The sequence below is a fragment of the Lynx rufus genome, unplaced genomic scaffold (genome assembly GCF_022079265.1).
Source record: "Lynx rufus isolate CCGP_SWC_20201006 ecotype Redwood Valley unplaced genomic scaffold, mLynRuf1.p SCAF_48, whole genome shotgun sequence".
Taxonomy (NCBI): Eukaryota; Metazoa; Chordata; class Mammalia; order Carnivora; family Felidae; genus Lynx; species Lynx rufus.
In genome coordinates, this window is record NW_025814865.1 from 925,305 (window position 1) to 950,042 (window position 24,738).

At 50.0% G+C, this 24,738-nt stretch overlaps 1 protein-coding gene and 1 non-coding gene across 2 annotated transcripts in view; one reads left to right on the forward strand and one right to left on the reverse strand.

Moving 5' to 3' along the window:
* Positions 1–227: 227 nt before the first annotated feature.
* Positions 228–312, reverse strand: TRNAQ-UUG (transfer RNA glutamine (anticodon UUG)). The gene has a single exon. It is a non-coding gene; the product is annotated as a tRNA-Gln (tRNA).
* Positions 313–13,313: 13,001 nt separating this feature from the next.
* Positions 13,314–24,738, forward strand: part of LOC124525803 (G-protein coupled receptor 143-like) — a 53,774-nt gene continuing 42,349 nt past the window's right edge. Inside the window, exons 1-3 of the mRNA XM_047098384.1 lie at positions 13,314–13,581; positions 18,726–18,835; positions 20,125–20,219. Of these exons, the coding sequence (XP_046954340.1) occupies positions 13,314–13,581; positions 18,726–18,835; positions 20,125–20,219 (473 nt within the window). The remainder of the gene's footprint in view (positions 13,582–18,725; positions 18,836–20,124; positions 20,220–24,738) is intronic.

Below are 24,738 nucleotides of genomic sequence, written 5' to 3' on the forward strand. Positions count from 1 at the left end.
TTCAATACATGAATTTAGAGGGGGGACAAAAATTCAGCCCATAACTGCACCCCAGCTGGACAATTCCAATAAAAAAGTTGCTTTGCCAAAAGAGTTAAAATTTTTTTTTAAATGTTCATTCATTTTTGAGAGACAGAGACAGAGACAGAACACAGGCAAGGGAGGGGCAAAGAGAGAGGGAGATACAGAATCCAAAGCAGGCTCCAGGCTCTGAGCGGTCAGCACCCAGCCCGACGTGGGGCTTGAACCCACAAGCAGTGTGATCATGACCTGAGCCAAAGTCAGACGCTCAACCGACTGAGCCACCCAGGCTCCCACAAAAAGAGTTTCAGAAGGAAATTCCATGCTTTTCCTCCCCTGGAGTTCAAAATTTCCAAAGCAGATGTGAAAAATCTTAACTTCTAAAATTAGGAAAATTGGAAAATCAAAGTAAAAAACATTATGGGTAATGAGAATGCTGCTTGACCTCTGTGATCTTCCTCCCCAAAAACCAGAACCTCAGTTTCACCGTGACAGAAATATCAGACAAATGCACTGCACTGCAATGCCCTGTAGAGCAGGGCACTCTACACAACAGCCAACCAGCCCGGCTCAAAACAAGGGAAGCCTGAGAAATGGTCACGGTCAAGAGGAGCCCAAGGCAGCAAGAGAACCGAGTATGTTGTGGCGTGTTGGATGAAATCCTGCAACGGAAAAGGCATCAGAGGAAAACTAAGGAAAGCTGAATAAAATACGAGCTTAGTGGTCACGTATCAATATTGGGTCACTGGAGAAAACTACCGCCATTCCCTCTACCAAGGGGAAAACTGGGTGCGTGGGGCACATGGGGGTGCTCTGTGCCACTTTCGCAACTTCTCTGTAGATCACAAACTCTTCCCCAAACACAGATTTTATTAAAAACAGCAACAATGTACTGTGTGTGGCCAGGACATGGGAAACCAGCCGCATGAGTGACCAGCACTCGCTCCTGCCTGGGGACCCCAGGAGCCCCTGTGTTCCTGAGAAGTGGGGCCGGCAGGCTGCTGGTAGTAGTCAGGGCACGCTGGATTACGAGCCCCTCCTAGGTGGGTGGATGGCACCTTGCATTTCTGACTGCGGCAGGACAGGGTCAGCAAAGATCACAGGAGCCCTGGGGACAGAGTCCAGCTTTGTTCCTCCCCACCCCCACGCCCCAAGACAAGCCCACTCCACTCCCAGAAGAGGGAGCAGGGAAGGGAAAGGGGACAGAGGGAGGGACAGAGGACACCACCAAATTCCAGGCTCCTGCCCTCACTACCAGACATGGAATGTACGACAGCATTCCTGAGGCCGGGCAGTTTCATTTAACCAAACGACCGGACAGAAACCTGCTTCAGCTTCCTGTCTTCATGGGGTGGCGTCGGGGAGACCCCTCTGAAAACCCTGAACCACAGGCATTTGGGCCACCAAATTAGACACACACTTTACTTATTTGTTTAGAAAATGTTTTTTGATGTTTATCTTAGAGAGAGAGACAGAGACAGACAGAGCATGAGCAGGGCAGGAGCAGAGAGAGAAGGAGACACAGAATCCAAAGCAGGCTCCAGGCTCCACACTGACAGCACAGAACCCGACGCGGGGCTCGGGCTCACGAACCGTGAGATCGTGACCTGAGCTGAAGTCGAGCACTTAACCGACTGAACCACCCAGGCGACCCTAGGCACGCACTTTAGACTCAAGGAGGGGACCCTGTGATTCACTCTTACGAGCTCACCATGTCTGTGATTCAGGGCTGAAAGCCATCCAGCACTATGCACCACGCAGTGTGAATTCTCTCACAAGGACCCTAGGACAGGAACCTGCCTACCGTAGTTCAAAGGAAAAATTAAGAATATTTCAGGGTGGCTCAGTCGGTTAAGTGTCTGACTTCAGCTCAAGATATGATCTCACAGCTCGTGAGTTCGAGCCCCACATCAGGAGAACTAGAGCCCTGCCTGGGGCTCTGCACTCCCAGTGCGGCGACTGTGTGGGATTCTCTCCCTCGCTCCCTCTCTCTCTCTAGCTCTCACTCACTCGTGCCCTCTCTTTCTCTCTCTCTGTGCTCTCTCTCAAAAATAAACAAACAAACAAACAAACAAACAAATAAATAAAAAAATTTTAAAAAGCAATATTTCAGTGAAATCCCTCCAAGTCTCACAAGGACCTTCAGAAATTTGTTTAAATAAAAAATGTATCGCAAAGTAGAACACCAGGTTAAAAGGGAAAGGGGTCCAAACTCCCTAAAACGTGACATGACTTTAACAAGAACTGAAAGCAAGAAATCCCAGGAAGTCATAAATAAGAGAAATTTCCAACACAGAATGCTCATTAAAGAAGTTGCTGGACAATTCGAGCACATGGACACACACACCCCACACAGCATCAATCAGAATATTTGAACGTAAGTATCCACTTCTGTGCCCCGTTAGAGAAAACCGGTAATTTTTGCACAGAACGCATTCTGAATAATTGCTGGAGGGGGTCCAGCGATGCCGGAAAGGAAGAGTCAGACAACACAGACTCAGCTGTTCCGGCCACCCAGGATAAGGTGCAGGGACTGTGGCCCAGGAGTCCTCAGGGTAAGGAACCACGCAGCTGGCATCCTGCCACCCCCTCCAGGATATTCTCTCCTGTCCCCTCCTCTTCCTCTTCCTCGGGATTTCAGAAGGTCCAAATCGAAAACTCCACAGGGCTTTTTCACCAGGCATCACGGAAGCCAGAGGGAAAAGGCATGAAACGTGTCAGAAGGCATATGTGACACCTAACAGCCTATTTTATGCATCATAAAAATCCTTGCGCACACACTGTTTTACCAGATGCGCTGCAACGGAGGATGTCATGAATTTTTAAAAAGGAAATAAATCTTTCCATCTCCAAATGACCCTAGTTGGAAAAGCCAAGTTCTGCAAAGCTGTATACAACATTCATTTGCTTTCTTAAAAATAAGCATTTAGGGGGCACCTGAGTGGCTGAGACGATGGAGCGGCCAACTCTCGATTTCAGCTCAGGCCACGATCTCACAGTTCGAGAGTCTGAACTCCACGTCAGGCTCCGCGCTGACAGCACAGAGCCTGCTTGGAATTCTCTCACTCATTTTCTCTCTGCCCCTCTCCCCACCAAATAAAATTTTTAAAATTAAAAAAAATTTTTTTTTAATTTTTTTAACGTTTATTTATTTTTGAGACAGAGAGAGACAGAGCATGAACGGGGGAGGGTCAGAGAGAGAGGAAGACACAGAATCTGAAACAGGCTCCAGGCTCTGAGCTGTCGGCACAGAGCCCGATGCGGGGCTCGAACTCACGGATCACGAGATCATGACCCGAGCCGAAGTCGGACGCTTAACCGACTGAGCCACCCAGGCGCCCCTACAATTTAAAAAATTTTTTAGAAATTAGAAAAAAAAAAGTATTCAGTGCAACACAGTTTTAAATTACACAAAAGCATAAAAAGTGTGTCTGTGGTGGGGGGAGAGGGCACTCACCTGTATTCCCTAACTAAAAAACATTTACCAATCTTGATATACTCAATTTTTCTTTCTCTGTTGCATATACGTATACAACTTCTTTTTCTTTTTAATGTTTATTTATTTATTTCAGAGGGAGACAGAGCGGGAGAGAGAGACAATCCCAAGCAGGCAACTGTTAAAATAGCAGGGATGGATTTTAATCCTGAGGTTAAATTAAAATTTTTGTAATCTAATCTATTCACAAGAATTTGGGATAGAAACCAAAGATACACAGGAGTACCATTCACAGTATCTTCTGTATAAAAGACCGCCTCTAAGTGATATACATTCTTTTAATTTTTAAAAGGTTAGCACAGCAAGAGGGCTTAGAAATAAATGTACATGGACGGGAAGACGTACAAAGCTTTCGGAGAGTGGAGTTTTCTTTCCAAATTGGTATCATGCCCTGTAGTCATCTGTCACCTTCTCCTCCTGCTCCTGATAAAACCAGGGTCTCCAAGGACCTCAAATCTGGTAGAAAACAGGTCTTATCTCAAGTGGGCAAGTCAAGTCAAGGTTGAAGTGAGAGCTCCGTGGCAGATGACAAACATGCAGAAGTCAGAAAAGGCACAGAGCTGCCTGCCTCCATCAACAAGGAGAGGTATCTTCACAGACATTGTTCTCCTGTTGGCTCTCCTTACAGTTATGTCCTGAAATTTAATCTTTTTTAAAATTTATTTTGACAGAGACAGAGGCAGTGCAAGTAGGGGAAGGTCAGAGAGAGACACAGGGGAAGAGAGAATCCCAGCTAGGCTCCACATTGCCAATGCAGAACTCACGAACTGTGAGATCATGACGTGAGCCGAAGCCAAGAGCTGGACACTTAACCCACCGAGCCACCCAGGCACCCCTAGTTATGTTCTGAAAATTAGCCTCTGATGTTAAAAAAAAGAAACTCACGCATCTAATGTGCAATCTGCCAATGTGACACCGGTCAGCGCAACAGAGGGAACGGGCGAATTCAACAACACAGACGATCCCCAGAAGCGTCAATCTACATATACGTACGTGAAATGTATACGTATACGTGAAACAGATGTATACGTACGTGAAAACCTCCACTGGACCATCTGACTAAACTCTATTCTTTAAAGGCTTAAAAAAAAATTCCTCTCGAAAGACTTTGCAAGGCCTCATGGCTGGGTTCTAAGCAATTAAGAATCACATTAGGCCACCAAGAGTTTCAACTGTAGTTTCCAAAAACTCTGAAGTCGCTTGTTTTCTGGAGGGCTGGGGGTGTGGAGAAGCTCTTGAACTTCAGGACCAGCCAGATTAACAAGCAAGGTTTCCCTCCAGACTGGGTAAGGCTACGTGGGAGATAAGAGAAGGCCACCAATCACTCAAACATGCCCCATCGAAAGCACAGGTGACCAACGGAAAGCCTCCTCCCTCCCCGTGCCACCCTGTCGATACAGAAACCCGGCACCCGTGGGCACAGACGACACGCAGCACACACACAGGTCGGTGGGACCCAGTAGAGCAGTCAGGAAGTGACAAATAATATTCGATGTAAGCAGACACGGCTCAATGATGGCTATCAACACCAAGAGCCACCTGGTGAAATTTCAGTCAAGAAAGGGATGCCACTGTTTCAGTGGATCCCGCCCTGTTGCTTGGTTTCTGATGGCTTCCATAGAAGCCTAATCGTGAGCCCCTTAGCGGAGCATTGCTGTGGCCCCTGAGTGACAAGGGAGAAAAGCTGGCTGTGGACAAAGTGCCTGCCCTCTTTTTTTTTTTTTTCAACGTTTATTTATTTTTGGGACAGAGAGAGACAGAGCATGAACGGGGGAGGGGCAGAGAGAGAGGGAGACACAGAATCGGAAACAGGCTCCAGGCTCTGAGCCATCAGCCCAGAGCCCGACGCGGGGCTCGAACTCACGGACCGCAAGATCGTGACCCGGCCGAAGTCGGACGCTTAACCGACTGTGCCACCCAGGCGCCCCATGCCTGCCCTCTTTGATCAGTGTATGCAAATGTTTTCCAAAAGAAGCTGGGCCATCAAGAAGAGGTTAGCTCCAACTTCTCTTGAGGTGTTTTGGTGTTTTGTTTCCTTCTGTCTCATTTAGCTCTGGAGGGCTTAGGGTCACACTGCAAGTGTGAGAACAAACAAAGGCTCTACCATGATGCACAGCTTACTATCCTAGATGCTTTGGTGCAAACTACTCCACCTGCCTCAACAGTCAAGACTCGATCTGTGCTGTGGGGCGGGAGGCTCCCGTGGAGGCGGCAACAAGATCCACACCTGCCTCACGGGGGTCCGCAGGAGGCCAAGTGCAGCCAAATCCCGTACTGAAACCCTGCCCCTGCTCGACACCCCACCCCCCAAGGAGCACCTCCCCACCGTCCTTGGGACCGCTGAGCCCAGTGGAAGACATCTCCCCGGCCGAGGACGACTCGGGGGCCCTGCCACATCCGGGAAGGAGCTGGGGTCCCCGGAGGCCCAGGGCAGCAAGCGTCCGAGCGCCTCGTGCCAGCGCCACGCCACGGAGAAAGCAGAGCAACGGGGTGCAGGCCACTATCACAGACAGCTGAGGCTCGCCTCTGCCCAGACTGAGCCTCCCTTCCCAGGTTCCTTCCGCATCCCACCCTCTCAGGAGGGCAAGACGAGACATGTGCACACCGCACCACACATTTTCAGAGAAAGCTCCCTAGACAGTATGCCTCCCGAACCGCTCTCCATTTAGCTGTCAGTGTGACAAAGCTGGGGATTTTTCTCCACATTACAAGAATTCAGAGTTACTTCCTGAGGTCAGAGAGAAACGCCACGAGACACATTGTTCAAATAGTTGGCTTATTAGATTTTCTAACAGTCCTATGATATATTAAGAGGAAACCCCCCATCCCTGCTCACGAGTGATGGAATGGATATCGCGAGGACTTAAGTGACCACAGAGCCCGGCCACCTCCCGAGAGCACCTGTAAGACGTGGAGGACCGCCCGCGTGGAGAGCTCAGCGTGTCCATCAGCAGGTGAACGGACAAATGTGATGTGACGCCCAGGGAAACAGCGCTCGGCGAGGAAAAGGGAAGAAATGCCGGTACGCGCTCCAGTGTGGATGAACCTGGAAAGGTCCCATCGAGCGAATGAAGCCAGACGCAGAGGCCAGAGGAGTGCAGGACTCCCGTCTGTGGGAAATGTCCAGAATAGGCCAACCTGTTCGAGACAGAAGATTCGAGGTTGCCTGGGGCTGAGGCGGGAACACGGAGGTACAAAGGCTGCCAAGGATCTTCCGGGGTGATGGAAATGGCCCCAAACACTGGGCAGCGGTGATGGGCGCACAGCTCTGAGGGGACTGGGTCCCTGACGTGCACACTTAACACGGGTGAATTTTATTCTATTTTCAATTATTTTTTTTTTTTTTTTTTAAATTTTTTTTTTTTAACATTTATTTATTTTTGGGACAGAGAGAGACAGAGCATGAACGGGGGAGGGGCAGAGAGAGAGGGAGACACAGAATCGGAAACAGGCTCCAGGCTCTGAGCCATCAGCCCAGAGCCCGACGCGGGGCTCGAACTCACGGACCGCGAGATCGTGACCTGGTTGAAGTCGGACGCTTAACCGACTGCGCCACCCAGGCGCCCCTTTCAATTATTTTTAAATGTTTATTTTTGAGAGAGAAAGAGAGAGTGTGACTGGGGGAGGGGCAGAGAGAAAGGGAGACAGAGAATCTGACACAGGTGCCAGGCTCTGAGCTGCCAGCACAGAGCCCGACGCGGGGCTTGAACCCACAAACCGCAAGATCACGAGCGGAGCGGAAGTCAGACGCTTCACCGACTGAGCCACCCAGGCGCCCCAATGTGGGTGAATTAGGAAATGCTATGCCTGCATAAAGGTGTCTAAGAAAGCAGGAGGCAGGGCGTGGGACCAGGGAGGAACAAAGGAACCGGCACACAGAGGGAGAACAGCGAGGGGTGGCAGGCACACGTGAGTATCAGATGTGTTTTTTGTTTTTTAACACTTACTCATTTTTGAGAGCGAGCATGAGCAGGGGAGGGACAGAGAGAGACGGGGACAGAGGATCCAGAGTGGGCCCTGCACTGAAGGCAGTGAACTCAACGCAGGGCTTGAACTCACGAACCATGAGATCACGACGTGAGCTGAAGTCAGACATTCAACCAACTGAGCCACCCAGGCGACGCGAGCATCCGATGTTCTTAGTCAGCTCTAGCCCTGCTCTCCTGGGCACCATCTGACTTTCAGGCAACACACAAGACCCTCCACATTCTGGAATAAGTGCTGTAAGGTAGGGTTTTCCAAATCCTTTTACAGACGAGGAAACAGGCAGGCAAGGGTTGGATTTTACCTGAACTCACCAGCCAAGAAATAGAGACATGGGGGCAGAAGAAGCGGGACCCGAGAAGGAAGGAAAGGGGGAGGGGAGGAGAAGGGGACACAGGACTCCCAGAAACCACAGGCTACACACACACACACACACACACACACACACACACACACACACGTGCACATATATACCAACCCGCCCCTTGTTCCTATGGACTTCTGGTCCCTCTCCTCCATGCGACCAACCACAAAGCACAAGGTACAGGTCAAGCAAAAAAAAAGTGGCAGTTCAAGTCAAATTTCCTGACTCCCATCTCTAAAACAAAAATATTAGGTCACCCTATTTACAGTAAATATTGCTATTGTGTTTCTCCCCATCAGCAAGCCGTTTCCAGGGTAAGCAGGCTAAAATCTACTTTCCAGAGCAGAGACGACCTTGACTGGCCAACGAGGACACACGAGCAGCAAGCTTAATACAGCCGCCTGGTTCTTCATGCCGGCACCAGGCTGCGGGGCAGAAACCCACGGACGGGTTTGCTGTGTGTCTGCTCATGGGATGCAGGTGTCTGGGATTTGTGCTCACGCGCAGTGAGAAAACCCCAGCATACCGTCTCTGCCCCCTTCGGGACCCCTTTTCTTCCCAGAAGATGCCTATCCTAACCCCTCCCATGGTGGCTCCGGGAGGCAGTTCCAGGCAAACCTGGATATTTGCAGGGGCGGGGAAATCACAGGGAAGGCGAGATAGGAAGCGTCCCACCAGCACACAGAGTAGATGCTCCTTTGGGACATGTCCACACACAGGTTAGACCACAGTCCACCCTTGGTGTGGGCTTCCCCCTCCCTAGCTGTTGTCTTCCTCCCTCGCCACGTCCCTTCCCTCTCTCTGCTGTCCTTGGGCCACCTTCCCCAATCCAGAGCCTTGAAGCACAATTTACCACCACCGTGGACCTCCAGCCTGTGCCCTCCCCCCCAGCCCAACACCTCCCGAGCGGGCATTTCCAGCTAAGCCCCGAACACCTTCCACAAAGAAAACAGAAACAGATTTCACAGGCGGTGTGGTCTACCAGATGTACGAATGCAAAGCATTTAACCACAGCTAGGTCCACCCACCGCCCCCACGCCACGGCATGGTGTGTGGGTAGGAAGCAAAAGGAAGCTGCAGAATAGGTGGAGCTGGAGGGCAGGAGTGCCTGGCAGCTGCCTAGAAACCAGACAGGGCTGAATGCACAGAAGAGAAGGTTCCAGGGGACAGAACGTAAAGACAGAGAACAACAGCGGAAGATCACAGAGAGGGGGTGGAGGACAAGGTTCCGCACAACAGAGCTGACCGTTGTCCTCTAAGACAAGGGGCAATTTTGAAGTGCCTGGTGGCACAGTCGGTTAAACATCCGACTTTGGCTCAGGTGACGAAATCACGGTTCGTGAGTTCGAGCCCCTCGTCGGGCTCTCTGCTGACAGCGAGGCGCCTGCTTGGGGTTCTCTCTGTCTCCCCAACTCACACTCCACCTCACTTGCTCTCTCACAATAAATAAACAAATATTAAAAAATGAAACCCAGATGGATTGATGACTGACAAACACGTTAGCAGGCATTGATGAACACCCACCGGAACTACTCTGGAGAACAGACACACGGCACCCCCAGGGCCCACACCTAGTGTCTAACTCGCAACGGCTCCTTGTTGGCCAGTGTTCCATTGTCCTGAGGAAACCATCTCTCCACTACTGGCTTTCCCTTTTCTTCTGCCCTACTCCCAACAACCGGGTCATACCACCCTACCCTGGGCTAGGGACCACAGTCCCTGGAGAAAGGGAGGGTTCCAGGCCACAGTTCTCCATGCAGCAGCACTGACACGTTGGGACAGATGGTTCTCGGTGGGGAGGGGGTGGCATCCTGTTTACTGTAGGGGGCTGAGCAGTGCCCCCGGTCTTCACCCGAGATGCCAACAGCCACCTTCCCCTCAAGCTAGCGCAACCAAAATGCCTCCAGCATTTGCATCCCGATGCGGGGCTCGAACTCACGAGCCACAAGATCATGACCTGAGCCAAAGTTGGATGCTTAACCAATTGAGCCACCCAGGTGCCCCAGAATCTGGTAGAGAATGAAGCCAGCAGGAATGACACGGTCATATGGACAGGCCTCCCGGCATGTCTTACGAGCCCCACGTCTCCTATTATGGCAGACACACCTGGGACCCCCCAGGTGGGTGAGCCCACACGGTCCCTTTTTCCACAGAGGCTGCTGTCCATTCAATCAGAACAGCCCTGGCTCTCTCCAGTTCTCGGCTCCGATAACCACACACAGATGAGCACGAGGGGCTCTGCAATGCAAGGAACCCTTGGTATTCAAGGTCTCGATAACCAAGCACTCACTTGGGAGGTTCCTAATGAGGTCCCGGGAGAGGGGTGGGGGGGACATGACTAAAAAGAAACAGAGGTTCACAGCAAAGTCTGAAGCAAAAATCTGCAGATCAAATATCACTGAATATTCTGAACCATGTTCTCAGTCATCACCTAGGAGAGGGGAATTTCGGGAAGGTTGGGAAAACGGGGAATGGAATTGGCAGGCTTGCAGAGGAGAAGCCAACTCATGATCTTAGAGAGATCTCAGAGAGATCTTAGAGAGCCAGCGAGAAAGGATTTAGTTCCCCAGGGGCGACGGGAAGCGGCCGGCGGGAGCACCCACACTCCCCGGAGAGGCCGGTCTCTGCCCCAGCCGGGGAACTGGCTGCCCCTGCGACGGTCAGCTCAGCCCTCCTCTAAGGCTGCAGCTGTCAGACGTGCCCTGCCCTAGCACACGGAGGCTGAGCAGTGCCCGAAGGTTTCCTCTGCCAGAACAATACCAGAAAACATTTGTTATCAGGAGAAAGAAAACGGTCGGGTCTGGGTGATACTGACAGCGCCCTCCTCTCTTCTCCTCTCCTCTGCAAATGCTCGGTCCGTGAAAGCCCTTGCATCTGGCCACCTGCTGCCCGGAAACCAGAACAAATAAGTCCTCACCCTCCCTCTGACCCCTTACGAGGTGGCCTTTTGCTAAGGCCTAGACACGAAACGGGAGACATCAAGTATTTGATGTCTTGACCTTGGCCAGGGGAACACCTGATAAATCAGCCAGCCAGGGTGAAGCTGGGGCTCGTAGCGGGTGCCTCCGCCCCACAGCGCTACACGCCCTTTAGTGTTGGACAGGCAGTGGGGCCGGTGATTCATGGCCCCGCCACACACTAATCCCCACGGTTTATGGCCTCCCATCTGCTCCACAGGCGTGCTCCTGCTGGTTCTTCCAGCTCACTAGGGAGCTCCCCGTGCTGAATACACGGCTCCCTAACTGCAGAGCCTGCCTCCGTCACCAGCTCTGATGGCTGGCACACGGAATCTCACACTCTGGTTAAAGGTGAACAGCAGAGTCCCAAAAGACTCCTCAAAGACATGTATGCTGGCACACTACTCCTTTTTTATTTTTTAGCAGAGAGAGAGAGAGAGAGAGAGTACAAGTGAGCAAGGGCAGTGAGAGGGAGGGAGAGCGACAGAGAGAGGGAACTGGGGCTGACCCGAAGCAGGGCTGAGGCTCACCCGATGTGGGACTCGAACTCACAAGCCAGGAGTTCATGACCTGAGCCGAGTCGGATGCTTAACGACGGAGCCACCCAGGCGCCCTGGCACGGCATTCCTCATCCCAGGATGTGAGGGTCTCTTTCCGTTTTCCACCAACCCAATCACACTCACTTGACATAGTGTAAATAGTGTGTACGTTGCCTCTTGTACATCCAAACCCTCAGAAGCACCCTGACATGCTGCTGGAAAAACACCTGCTTATTTTCTGAAGACATCAACTACTGACCTTCAAGAACACTGGGCTGCAGTGTTCTCCCAGCTGAACGTGACACCAGAATCATGCTGCATTAGGTCTCAGGCTTTGGTTTTCTCATCACGAGAGCACTCGCCGTAACTAACCCACCCCGATCAGAATGTCGTCATACGCATATTCAGGTAACTGCTGGAGCAGATAGGTGCGTACTCTTTCCAACCTGAATCATACTTTCCATCTTAAGTGCTAACTTCAGAAAATACCTTTATGATTCATCTGCAGCCAACAGCAAATTCTCAACCCTGAGACTCTGGGTCCTGGTTTCCATGTATGAAAAAAGTTTCTGGAACTAGGACTGGCTCCCAGTCTTCTAGTTCTAGAACCCTCCATGTGCTCTTGTTGTCCCCCTGAGGACTGAAGGGAAGCAAAGAGTGTGTGGCTACCTGCTGTCCGGACAAACGGTGGCTCGGTTAACCCGTCGCGGAGACAGGGCATCCCTGGGATTCCACAGCCAACGCGTGGCCCTGGCCATTGCCGCCATCAACCTGCAGCATCAGCCCTCGGCCCGACAAACCAAGGGCGCCTGCTGGAAGGACATGCTGAGGCGGGGATCTGACTAGTGTTGCCTGTAATACCATCAGCAGCATACACGTGTGCCCAAAACGTGCATAAAACCCTCTAGCCCACTACTCAAACCTCCCTGGTATGTCCCCAACTTTCACACGGGAAAACTGCTCAGAGACTTTCAGTGACTCTCCCAGGTCAGTGCACAAATAGGGGTTAGCATCCGGTTTCCTAACTCCCACATGATTCTACAGGCTTGACACCTTGCTGAGGTTTTTTTGCTTGCCTGTTCAAATGGAAGTAAGTATTGCTTTGCCGTCTGTAAAGATGTGTCTGTGTTTAAGTATACACACACACAGGATTTTAAGAAAAACCCAAGCCACGACAGTCACTCATAAGGTGGAAAGCAACCCTCCACAAGGTCCAGATAAGCACTCTTTAAAAAGCTAGGGGCGCCTGGGTGGCGCAGTCGGTTAAGCTTCCGACTTCAGCCAGGTCACGATCTCACGGTCCGTGAGTTCGAGCCCCGCGTCAGGCTCTGGGCTGATGGCTCGGAGCCTGGAGCCTGTTTCCGATTCTGTGTCTCCCTCTCTCTCTGCGCCTCCCCCGTTCATGCTCTGTCTCTGTCTGTCCCAAAAATAAATAAAAACGTTGAAAAAAAATTTTAAAAATAAAAAGCTAAACATCGGTGTGCATCACTGACTGCTGATCATACACTTACATACCTCATATTTCATTTCATCTTGTCAACGCTGGAAGTACATGCATGAAAGTGAACTTGGATTCAGGGGCTTTCAAAGGAGCAGCCCCAAGTCCCAGAGCCCCACCTCCAGGGCCGTAGGGCACTGAGCCGAGCCCAGTTCACAGCTCTGCCATCCACCAACTTTGCAACTCTGGACGTCTATCCCCAAACATCTGTTCCAATAGCTATCACACGTAAAAAGTAATGAGCAGTTCCTTAGAGAGATATAAGGAATAAGATAAAGCATATAAAACTGGGTTCCCGGGGCACCCGGGTGGCTCAGTCAGGTAAGCGTCCTACCCTTGACTTCACCCAAGGTCATGATCTCTGTTTAAGCCGCACATCGGGCTCTGCGCGGAGTGCGGAGTCTGCTTGGGGTTCTACCCCTCTTTCTCTGTGTCTCTCTCAAAAATGAGGCCCATGGCCTCCCCACGCCTGGGGACCTTCTGCTGCCCCACGCGGGACGCCGCCACGCAGCTGGTGCTGGGCTTCCAGCCCCGGGCCTTCCACGCGCTGTGTCTGGGCGGCGGCGCGTGCCGCCCGGCGCTGGGCCTCCTGCAACTGCTGCCGGGGCGACGGCCCGCGGGCCCGGGGCCGACGTCCACGTCCCCGCCGGCCTCGGCGCGCGCCCCGGCCTCCGTCCGCATCCTGCGCGCCGCCGCCGCCTGCGACCTGCTCGGCTGCCTGGGTAAGGGGCGCGGACCTGCTCGACGCCCGGGGTGGGGGAGCCCGGCCCGCGGGTTGGGGCCTGCTCGGTGCCTGGGTGAGGCGCGCGGCCCGCGGGTTGGGACCTTCTGGGCTGCTTCAGTAAGGTGCGCCGCCCGCGGGTCCGGAGCTGCTCGGTGCCCGGGTGAGCGTGCGCGGCCCGCGAGGTTGGGCAGGGTGTGTCCTCGGAGCACAGAGGCGGCTCCCTAGGGACCGGACAGGACGACCGAGGGACTCAGCGAAACAAGACAGGCAGTAAAAATTATGCCCAGGGGACATTTGTTTAAAGAGAAGAAACAGTTTACAATGTTCGTTATTGCAAGCTTACTGGGGGAAACTTCAGACGGTTGCCATTAAACAAAAACCCCAGAAAATACAACGGTTCCCTAATAACTTCTGCGAGTGAGAGACTGACAATGTTCTGTGCATCCACAACCGTTTCCCGAACGGTTTGGCAGAATCGGGAAGAAAACTTGATGTGTCTACCTCTAACGCGTATAAGTACATAATTTTTTTCAGGTTTGGGTTTTCTACCACAGGCGGCCAAACCGCAGACCCCACACTAAATCCCACCTGTTGCCTCTTTTCTGTGGCCCGAAAGGTTTTTAACAATCAAAAGAAAAATACTTCGTGAAATGTTTTTGATAAATATTCCATGAAATTTAAATGTCCGTGTCCTTCAGTAGTTTTGTGGGAACACAGCCGTGCCCTGCCCTTGTGCATTGTCTAGTGCTATCTTTGCCCTGCAAGGACAGAGGTGGATGATGGCAGAGAAATTGTGGCCCGTAAAGCCTAAACTCTTTTCCAAAGCCATTTGTTTGCATTTTTACTTGGGGAAAATTTCTAACATAAATCACACAGACTGTATAAGGAACCGCCTTCGGACCTATGCTCACACTTCATCTATACCCCGTCCTGGTATCACCCACCACTGGATTAATTCACAACGACGCGGGGTGGAACTAGAGTGTATTGTGCTGATTGAACTAAGGTGGAGACAGACAAGAACCACATGAACTCACTCATATGTGGAATGAAAGAAACACAAGAGATGAACGTAGGGGATGGGAAGGAAAAATAAAAATGGAGGCAAACTGTAAGAGACTCTTAAATACAGAAAAGCGAGGGTTGCTGGAGGGGAGGTGGGTGGGGGGATGGGCTAGACGGGTGATGGGCATTAAGGAGGGCGCTTGTTGGGGCGCCTGGGTGGCGCAGGCGGTTAAGCGTCCGACTTCAGCCAGGTCACGATCTTGAGGTCCGTGAGTTCGAGCCCCGCGTCAGGCTCTGGGCTGATGGCTCAGAGCCTGGAGCCTGTTTCCGATTCTGTGTCTCCCTCTCTCTCTGCCCCTCCCCCGTTCATGCTCTATCTCTCTCTGTCCCAAAAATAAATAAACGTTGAAAAAAAAAATTAAAAAAAAAAAAAGGAGGGTGCTTGCTGGGATGAGCACTGGGTGTCGTATGTGAGAGGTGAATCACTGGGTTCTCCTGAAACCGATACTATGCTACGTGTTAGGTAACTTGAATTTAAGTAAGTAAATTAAAAATTAAATATACACACTACGCTAGTATTGTCGCCGGAGAATAATAATGAAAGTCAATTCTTTTTAAAAAAAAATTTTTTTAACGTTTATTTATTTTGGAGACAGAGAGAGACAGAGCATGAACGGGGGAGGGGCAGAGAGAGAGGGAGACGCAGAATCGGAAACAGGCTCCAGGCTCCGAGCCGTCAGCCCAGAGCCCGACGCGGGGCTCGAACTCACGGACCGTGAGATCGTGACCTGAGCGGAAGTCGGCCGCGTAACCGACTGCGCCACCCAGGCGCCCCGAAAGCCAGTTCTTTAACATCCCTGGTGTATGTCCAGTTGTCTCATAAATGCTGTTTTATAGTTGGTTCGTTCGAATCAGGATCCAGATGCTGCCCACATTTGGCAACTGGCTGACAGGCGCTGACCGTTTTGGACATGTACTTTTGCATAATTTTACTCGTGAAGCTGAAGGCTGTCGATGGTATTGAAACATCCCTGAGGGGGTGGCAGCAGCTTTCACCCCGCCTTGAGCTGATATCAACGCAGGTGGCTGTCTCAGCGTGCGGTTCTCCAGTTCTGTGCCCTTGTGGTCAGAGACCCTCAAGGAACTTGACTTCCAGTACATACTGTATAACCTTCAGTCACTTTCTCAGACTCCAGGAGTCAGACAGGAAGCAGTACTTCCTTTCTCTTAGGGATAAAACCATCTTGGTGCAGGCAAAATAAATCAGACATTGGTTTTCTTCCTGATTCTGCTGAAACATTTTGGAAAAGCATCTTTTTTATTTTTATTTTTTAAGTTTATTTACTGGGGCACCTGCATGGCTCAGTCGATTAAATGCCTGACTCTTGATTTCAGCTCAGGTTATGATCTCACAGTTTGTGAATTCAAGCCGAGCCCCTCATTGGGGTCTGCACTGAAAACGTGGATCCTGCTTGGGATTCTCTCCCTTCTTCCCTCTGCCCCTCAAAACCATGCATGAGTGCACACTTGCATATTCTCCGTCTCTCTCTCTCTCTCTCTCTCTCAATAAATAAATAAATACTAAAAAAATAATTTCTATACCCCATATGGACTTGTACCCATGACCCTGAGATAGAGTCACACACTCTCCTGACTGAGCCAGCCTGGTGCCTCTGGAAAAGCATCTTAACAGCAATTTAGTTTCTATAACTTGGATATCTAAAAATAAAGATGCACCCAGATATCTTTTGAGGATCCGTGAAATAATATTTGCATATATGCTTGTTTTTGGAAGGGAGTTGCGTGATATTGACAAATGAGCAGAAGCAGAATTCAGGGCAAGGCTTGGTGACTGACACATCACTGAAAAATACTTATGATGCCTATCTCATAGGGCAGAGTTTTTTTTTTTTCCGGTTTTATTGAGATACAGTTGACATAGAGCACTGTAAGAGTTTAAGATAGCAGAATGACTTGACATACTCATATTGTGAAATGTTTATCACAATAAGTTGACATTCATCAGCTCATATCGCTACAAAAATACATTGGGCATTTCTTGAGCTCGAAGGAATGCTATGTGCCGTAAATGGTAAGCATTCTATGGAAGAAAAGCATTATTTTTGTGAGCAGTGCTTGATAACGAGAAGGTATATCTTAAATGTCTCAGTGTGCATAGTTCCTCTTTAGTGATGTATTACATGGTGTTCGTGTAGTAGTGTGTTATGTAACACAAATTTCATATCGTATATAATGTACGTTTGGTAGGGTATCACTATATTTAGATTGTATACGATTTAAATACACAGATTGTATTTGGTGACGTATTCAGCATATAGTTGGTAGTATAGTATGCAACGTAAGTCTGGCAGTGTATTACGTAGAATAGATTTAGTATGTTACGTATTGTATACTTAGTCGTCTATTACATACTATATTAGTGTACATGAGCACATAGCACAAAACTTCGTACTGTTTACAATTACTTTTTAGCATTGTATTCCATAGTATATTATTATTTTTTAAGTTTATTTATTTTGAGCGAGAGATGGAACAGGGGAGGGCAGAGAGAGAGAGGGAGAGGGAAAGAATCCCAAACAGGGTCTGCACTGGGAGTGCAGAGCCTGACGCAGGGATCAAACCCATGACCTGTGAGATCATGACCTGAGCCGAAATCAAGAGTCGGACCCTTAACCAGCTAAGCCACCCAGGCACCCCTACGGAGTATGTTATTAGAGCATATCACGTTTCTTAACAAAAAACCTTAATGTATACCTTAAAGCGTGTATACTATTTTGAGGAGAATGAGGTATTTGGGTTTAATAGCAAGGAAAACTTACAAATAATAAACGTCAAGAGCAAATTATTGAGGAGAGCTAATTTGTGAGAATCTTAATTGCATTATTTACTTATATAATTTTTTAAATGTTTATTTCTTTTGATGGAAAGACAGAATCCCAAGCGGGCTCCGTGCATCAGCACAGAGCCCGATGCAGGGCTCCGTCCCCCAAACCATGAGATCATGACCCAGGCCAATACCAAGAGTCAGATGCTCAACCAGCTGTGTCACCCAGGCGCCCCTGTTTTTTATTTTTATTTTTTAAATGTTTATTTTTGAGAGAAGTGCTCGTGGAGGAGGAGCAGAGAGAGAGGGGGACAGAGGGTCTGCAGCAGGCTGGGCACTGACAGCAGAGAGCCCAATGCGGGGCTCAAACTCACAAACCTCAAGATCATGACCTGAGCTGAAGTCAGAGGCTTGACTGACTGAGCCACCCACGCCCTAAATACATTTTTTAAAGAATGAAAGAATGATCTTTTTACATTTCAGAATCGTGCTGTTTCGGTCATTTCTTTAAATGTCAGGAATGGTTCATACGTGGGTATTAAAAATATAGCCAAGAAATACCGGTTGTTGTTCACACAATTGCTTCTTCATACCAAGTAAGCAAACAACTACGTTAGGCATATGATTGTGGCTAATGGTGGTTCAAGTTGAAATCAAAATTCCTGGGATTGCTCTGTGACCGAAATAATTATTCCTAGATCTTATTCTCTGTCTCTGTACACACACCGATGTGTGTGTTTCTTTCCTCCCTCGTTTCTCTCTCCCTCTCTCTCTCTCTCTCTCTCTCTCTCTCTATTTTTCCATCCACCATCTACTTACTCTTAACAGAGCAGCAAGTTGGCTTTAGATCCGAATTAGGACCATTACAAAGGACAGTAGCTCACCCTTAGCCACAGTTTTCCTTTCCGCGGTTCTGGTTCCCCGCGGTCCGTTCTGGTCCGGAAGCGGTTGGTCATCTGCCCTGTCAGAAGGTCCGTATAGCCCAACACCACATCACGGTGCCTGCATGCTTCACCTTGCTACATCTCACGTCCTCACGAGAAGAAGAGTGAGTACAGTAAGGTGTTTAGAGACCACGTTCACATGACTTCCATTACAGCGTATTATCGTTGTTTACTAGTTGTTAGTCTCTAACTGTGCCTAATTTATAAAGCAGGCCGTATCGTAGGAATGTACGTAAAGGACAAAACGTGGTCCACCTAGGATTCGGTACAATGTGCAGTTTCGGCATCAAATGCGGGGCCTGGAATGCATCTCCCGTGGGATGACTGTGTCCTCTTACTCGGTTTTAGGGATCGTCTTCCGGCCTGCGGTGTGGTTGGGATTCCCCGATTTCGTCAAGGGCATCTCAGACGTGAATGGGACGGACCTTTGGCCTGCTGCGTACTGCGTGGGGACTGCAGTAAGTCCACCTGCTTGTGTTGATAACCCTTTCTTCCCACTGTGCTCCTGTGACACTCTGTTCCTCCAAGTGTGGTCTGAGCCCACTGGAGTTTGTTCGAAATGCAAGTTCTCAAGGGCGCCTGGGTCATTTAAGCATCCAACTTGGGCTCAGGGCGTGATCTCGCGGTTCGTGGGTTCGAGCCCTGCATAGGGCTCTGTGCTGACAGCTCGGAGCCTGGAGCCTGCTTTGGATTATGTCTTCCTCTCTCTGGCCCTCCCTCTCCTGCTCGTGCTTTGTCTCTCTCTCAAATAAATAAACATTAAAAAAAAAAAAAGAAATGCAAATTCTCAGAACCTTGGTGTGGGGTCTGTTGTGATGTTACACCCCCTGCAGGGACTTCTGACTGACAGTTAAATTTGAGGACCACTGCGCTAGTATGGCTCCCCCCTGCCCCCCACCGTATGTGAGCCCACATATACAGTCCTTACCTAGGGTGGAGCTGCAGTTAAAACCAGCTGGCCAAAAAGGGAAAAGAAAGGACAATGAAAGTTGTTGATTTATGGGATATATATTGTGCTTAATGAAATACATATTTGTGCCTTCGCTTTTTAAGTTTATTTATTGAGAGAGCGGGGGAGGAGCAGAGAGAGGCAGACAGAGAACCCAAGGAGGCTCCGCACTGTCAGCGCAGAGCCCAACACGGGACTTGAACTCCGGAACCATGAGGAATCAAGAGTCGGCCGCTTAACCCACTGAGCCACCAGGCGCCCCGGAATATATTATTTCAATCTGTGTATCTCTGTTGCTCTGTGCACCGAGCTGTAGCAGAATCGTCAGCCTCTCTCCTTGTGCCCGTCGGTGCTTCCCGGCTGCAGAGGGGAGCGCAGTGTCCGCCCGCGCCAGAGGCTGGTCAGTGTCCCGCTGCCTCTAGCAGACCGGCCCCTTCCTTCCCCTCTGCTCAGAAGACCTTTCCTGCCCACACTCCTTCATTGTCGTTCAGAGGCACTGTCAGCCCTCACGCCGGGGAAGGCTGCGCATCTGAGGCCTTTACGTCCCGTGCCGACAAGCGTACCCGGCCAGCGGGCTTGCTAGTCCGGCGCCGCTGGGCGGACAGAGCACGGAGGCACACGCCGCCCTGGGCCACGCCCCAGCCTTGGTTTCCCAGACTGTCCACGTGTCTCCGGAGGGCTTTCATGTGCTGCTTCCTGACGTCAGAGGAAACCGGCATCTGCCCGCTCCTTTCACGGGTGGGGACAGTCCGGGGCCTGTTTCCAGGAGCTTTGATGCCAGGCTCTTCCTGATTACAGATGTGGATCCAGCTGTTGTACGGTGCCTGCTTCTGGTGGCTGTTTTGCTACGCGGTCGACGCCTTTCTGGTGATCCGGAGATCAGCAGGACAGAGGTATGCACGAGGAACTAGAGCTTTCTGCCCAATTTCTGTTGTACGAAGAGGGGTCGGGGGTACCTTTGAGGGCTGCAGAGTAGTTTTCGGTATGGCGGACCCAATCAGAATGTCAGCCGGCCCCTTGAGGATTGTGTCTGGCAGCTATTTCTTAAGTTTCTTTAGAGAGCGCAAGAGCGAGCAGGGGAGGGGCACAGAGAGGGGGGAGAGAGCATCCCGAGCAGGCCCTGTGCTGTCGGTGCAGAGCCCCACACAGGGCTTGATCTCCCGAGCCGTGAGATCACGATCGGAGCCAAAATCAAGCTTAACCGACTGAGCCCCCCAGGCGCCCCTCTGGCAGCTGTTTTTATAAAAAGCTGAAGGCAGATTCCAAATGAGGAGTTTAAACCATGACAGCAGGTAATCTATAAATTAAATATTTGCAACTGGACACATACTAACAGAATTGGCATGAATATAAACAGTTTTTGACTGTGTCTAGAGATTGGAGAAGATTCTGGGAAGTGTGTGTTCACACTTGAGGCCACATACGGAAGCCGAACATTGGAGCTCCCGGTGGCTACCCGGTGAGCGTCCACGGTGGGTCCCATCTGTATAGGGGTCACTCACCGTGGCACCGTTGGCAAGTTTCTTAACGTGTCTGACTTCTGTTTTCCCAGATGTAGGATAGTAGCAACCGCATCAGGTCACAGGAGAGTCCATCGATGCTCTGTGAATGGTTGAGGAAAGTGCCTGGCACATAGTAGGCTGTCGGGCGCTGTGCCCTGTGACGGCAGCTGGGGTGAGCATGTGTGTTGGGGGAACAGAGCACCTGAGTGACAAGGGGAAGCTGGATGGCAGCATGGGACGAGTGCCTGGGTCTTCTGACGCTTCATCCAGGAAGCATGTGCCCCCCTACTTTTGTTTGTTTTTTTTTTGAACTTTATTGAAGTAATCTCTGCACCTAAGGTGAGGCTTGAACTCACAACCCTGAGATCAAGAGCCACATGCTCTTCTGACTGAGCCAGCCAGGTGCCCCATGCTCTTTTTTTGTTTCGTTTTGTTTTAAACAGTTTTATAAAGTTCACCCAATTAAGTGTATAAAATCCAAAATCCATTGTTTTTTTAGTATATTCACAGAATCATGCAACCATCGTACCAACTAGTTTTAGGACATTTTAATCCTCACCTCCCCCCAATCTCTTTACCAGTGATTAATCCCCACCCCCCTTCCTGCCCCCACCAGGCCCCTGTCTCTAGGTTTGCCTGTTCTGGGTATTGCTTGAAAGCACATTCATTCCATATGTGACATTTTGTGTCTGGCTTCTTTGTGTTTTTTAATATATGTTTATTTTTGAGAGGGAGACAGAGAATCTGAAGCAGACTCCATGTTATCAGGGCAAAGCCTGACATGGGACTTGAACCCACAACCCGTGAGATCATGATGTGAGCCGAAGTCGGAAGCTCAACCGACTGAGCCACCCAGGGTGCCCCTTGTGTCTGGCTTCTTAAACTTAGCGAGACGTTGTCAAGCTTTACCCATGGCGCAGTGGTGTTAGCATTTTATTCCTGTTCCTTGCTGAATAGTATTCGGCTTAGCGGATGTGCTACATTTTATCCATTTATCGGTTGATGGACGTGTGGGTTGTTTGCATCATTTTGGCTATAAGGAATACTCCAGCGACCGCTGGTATGCAGATGTTTGTGTGGACGTGCTATTTCATCATGTACTCAGGGGCTTTATACCCTGGGTCACATCGTAATTCTCTAACCTTGTTAAGAAACTGCTAAAATGCTTTCCAGCCTGGCTGGTTGCACCATTTTATATTGTCGGCAGCAACGTATAATGGTTCCAGTTTCTCACATCCTTGCTAATACTTGTTCTTTTCCACGTATTACTTTGGTTTTAAAATTTAGCCATGTTAGTGTGTGTGTGAATGGTATCTTCCCTGGTGGCTGGTGATGCTGAGCATCTTGTCACATGTTTAGTTGCCATTTGTATGCTTTTTTTGGAGAAATATCTGTTCAGTTCCTTCACCCATTTAATTGGTCTTTGTTATTGAGTTGTAAGAGTTCTTCATATAGATTCTAGATACAAGTACCTTATTAGGTACAGGATTTACAAATATCTTCTGTTCATTGGGTTGTCTTTTACTTGATGGCATTTTTTTAAATTTTTAAAAAATGTTTGTTTATTTTTGAGAGAGAGTGAGAGAGACAGTGTGAGCAGGGGAGAGGCAGAGAAAGAGGGAGACACAGAATCCAAAACAGGCTGCAGGCTCTGAGCTGTCAGCACAGAGCCCTATGCGGGGCTCGAACCCACGAACCGTGAGATCATGACCTGAGCCGAAGTTGGGTACTCAACCGACCGAGCCGCCCAGGCGCCCCAAGATTACTGTAATTTCTGAGGTGCCCTTTTCCAAAAGGTATTTGAAACCTGTCCCCCCAAAATATCTAAAGAGTGATCTCTGTGATTGGTTGCACACAGTTGTTAACCGCAAAGAGAGTTACGAATTAACTAGATTAACCAGAAGGAGGAGGATCCTTTATCTGGAATATTTTGTATGAGTTCGTGCATCAAACTTGGGAACCAAAAAAGAGTTTTATGGTTCGAACACTTCAGTTTAGGTCTCATCCATTTTATTTTATTTTTTTAAGGTTTATTTATTTTGAGAGGGGGGCGGGGCAGAGAATGCAAAGCAGGCTCCATGCTGTCAGCACAGGAGCCCAACATGGGGCTCCGACTCTCAAATTGTGCAATCGTGACCTGAGCTGAAATCAAGAGACACTTACCTGACTGAGCCACCCAGGTGCCCAGGTCTCTGATCCATTTTCAAGATTCGAGATTTAATCTCTACACCCAACGTGGGGCTTAAACTCACAACCCCAAGGTCAACAGTTGCTTGCTGCACTGACTGAGCCAGCCAGGGGCCCCTGAATAAATTCACTTTAGAAGCCAAAATTAGTAAACAGAAATCACATTCAGGCTGTAGAACACACTGGGAAACTTAAGTAGATTCTTGCTCTAAAATTGTTGATATTCCTTATGTATCATCATCAGTAACTTTGGTATCTCTGGCCTGAAGTTTAGTGTTTATTTGTGTGCTTGTTCCTTCTACCTTTTTACCTTCAGTCCTAGGCTTTTATACATGTGTACAGAACCTAGATATTCTTGGTTTTGAAAATTCTCTAGGGAAGAGAGTTAAGGTCAAGGGCAGCCAACCAGGTATATCAATGAGGATTAGTTTTGGCTACATAGAACACATAAAATAACTTTAAAGTAAGTTTTCTTTCATGCCAAAGGAGGCCAGAGGTAGGCAATCCCGGGCCCTTATAACGGACCTCAGGGTCTTCTATCTTTTGCTGCATCGTCCTGTTGTGTGACTTTCATCTTCAAGGCGTCATGGCCCAATATAGCTCCTGGAGCTCCAGCCATCACATCTGCATTCCAGGCCACAGGAAAGAGGAAGGGGCAATGCATAAGGGGCCTGTTTTCTCCTGAGCCATTTCCCTTTAAGCAGCCTCCCTGGGGATTTTACACAACTATTCCATTTTTGGAATGGACAGAATTTAGTTTCATGGTCACAGCTGCAAGAGGAGGTTGGATTGGAAACATAGTCTGTTAGGCAAGCATGCTGCTATTTGGCATGCCATCAAGGTTATTTTACCAAGGAAAAAGGGGAAATGGCTTTGGGTAGGCAACTAGCAGCAATGAGAAGTGTTTGACCCGGAGGCCAGTGCAAATAAGTGTGTGTTCCTGTGTGACACCTTTCTCACTCAGTTTTGGAAGGATTGGAGTTAGGGCACAACAAGAGGTGTCACAGCCAGCCAGCTGTGGAGATAAGAGGAGCCTTGGAGCACCTCCAGGAAGCTGGTTCTGTCGCAGGAGGAGGCATTGCTTCACCCCCACCCCCACCCACGGATGACTGCGGTCCGACAGGGCAGCCTGAGAGCTCTCTGGAGCGAGAAGACAGGCAGAGCCCTGAGAAACCAGGACAGGCCGTCAGGAAGCCCTCCTCATAGCCAGCAGTGTTTGCAACTCATTTTGGAGCACAGCGTGAGAACAGGCAGGATGCGGGTGGTGGGGGGGGTTCCACACTTCAGAGGATGCTGGCAGGGCCTAGCGTCCGAGGACCGGCCGGTCGTGCGGGAGGCAAACAGCCAAAGATGTGAAACATTCGGATGCAAGGACAGGGGCAAGCGCAGGGGCCCGGGACTAGGAAGACTGTTGAGAGTGAAGCGGCTCTGCCATCAAAGAGGAGCAGGGATCACAGCAGAGCAGTAAGACAGGCGCTCTGTAGGCACGGAGACCCAGCCCCTGCCTCGTCATGGCAGAAGCCCTGCTTCCTGGTGTGAGGGCTCCAAGGGGCCAGAGCTGCGAGTGTGGCTCCTCCGTTAAGAGCCAGCTTGCTTCCAGAGCCCAGGGTGCGGTCGATACCGCGGTTAAGACACTGCAGCCTCCCAGGAGGGTCCCGAGGAATTCCAGGGCAGGGGGCCAGGCTTTGCAGGTATGGCTGGATTAAAGTCTGTATTCCCTTCT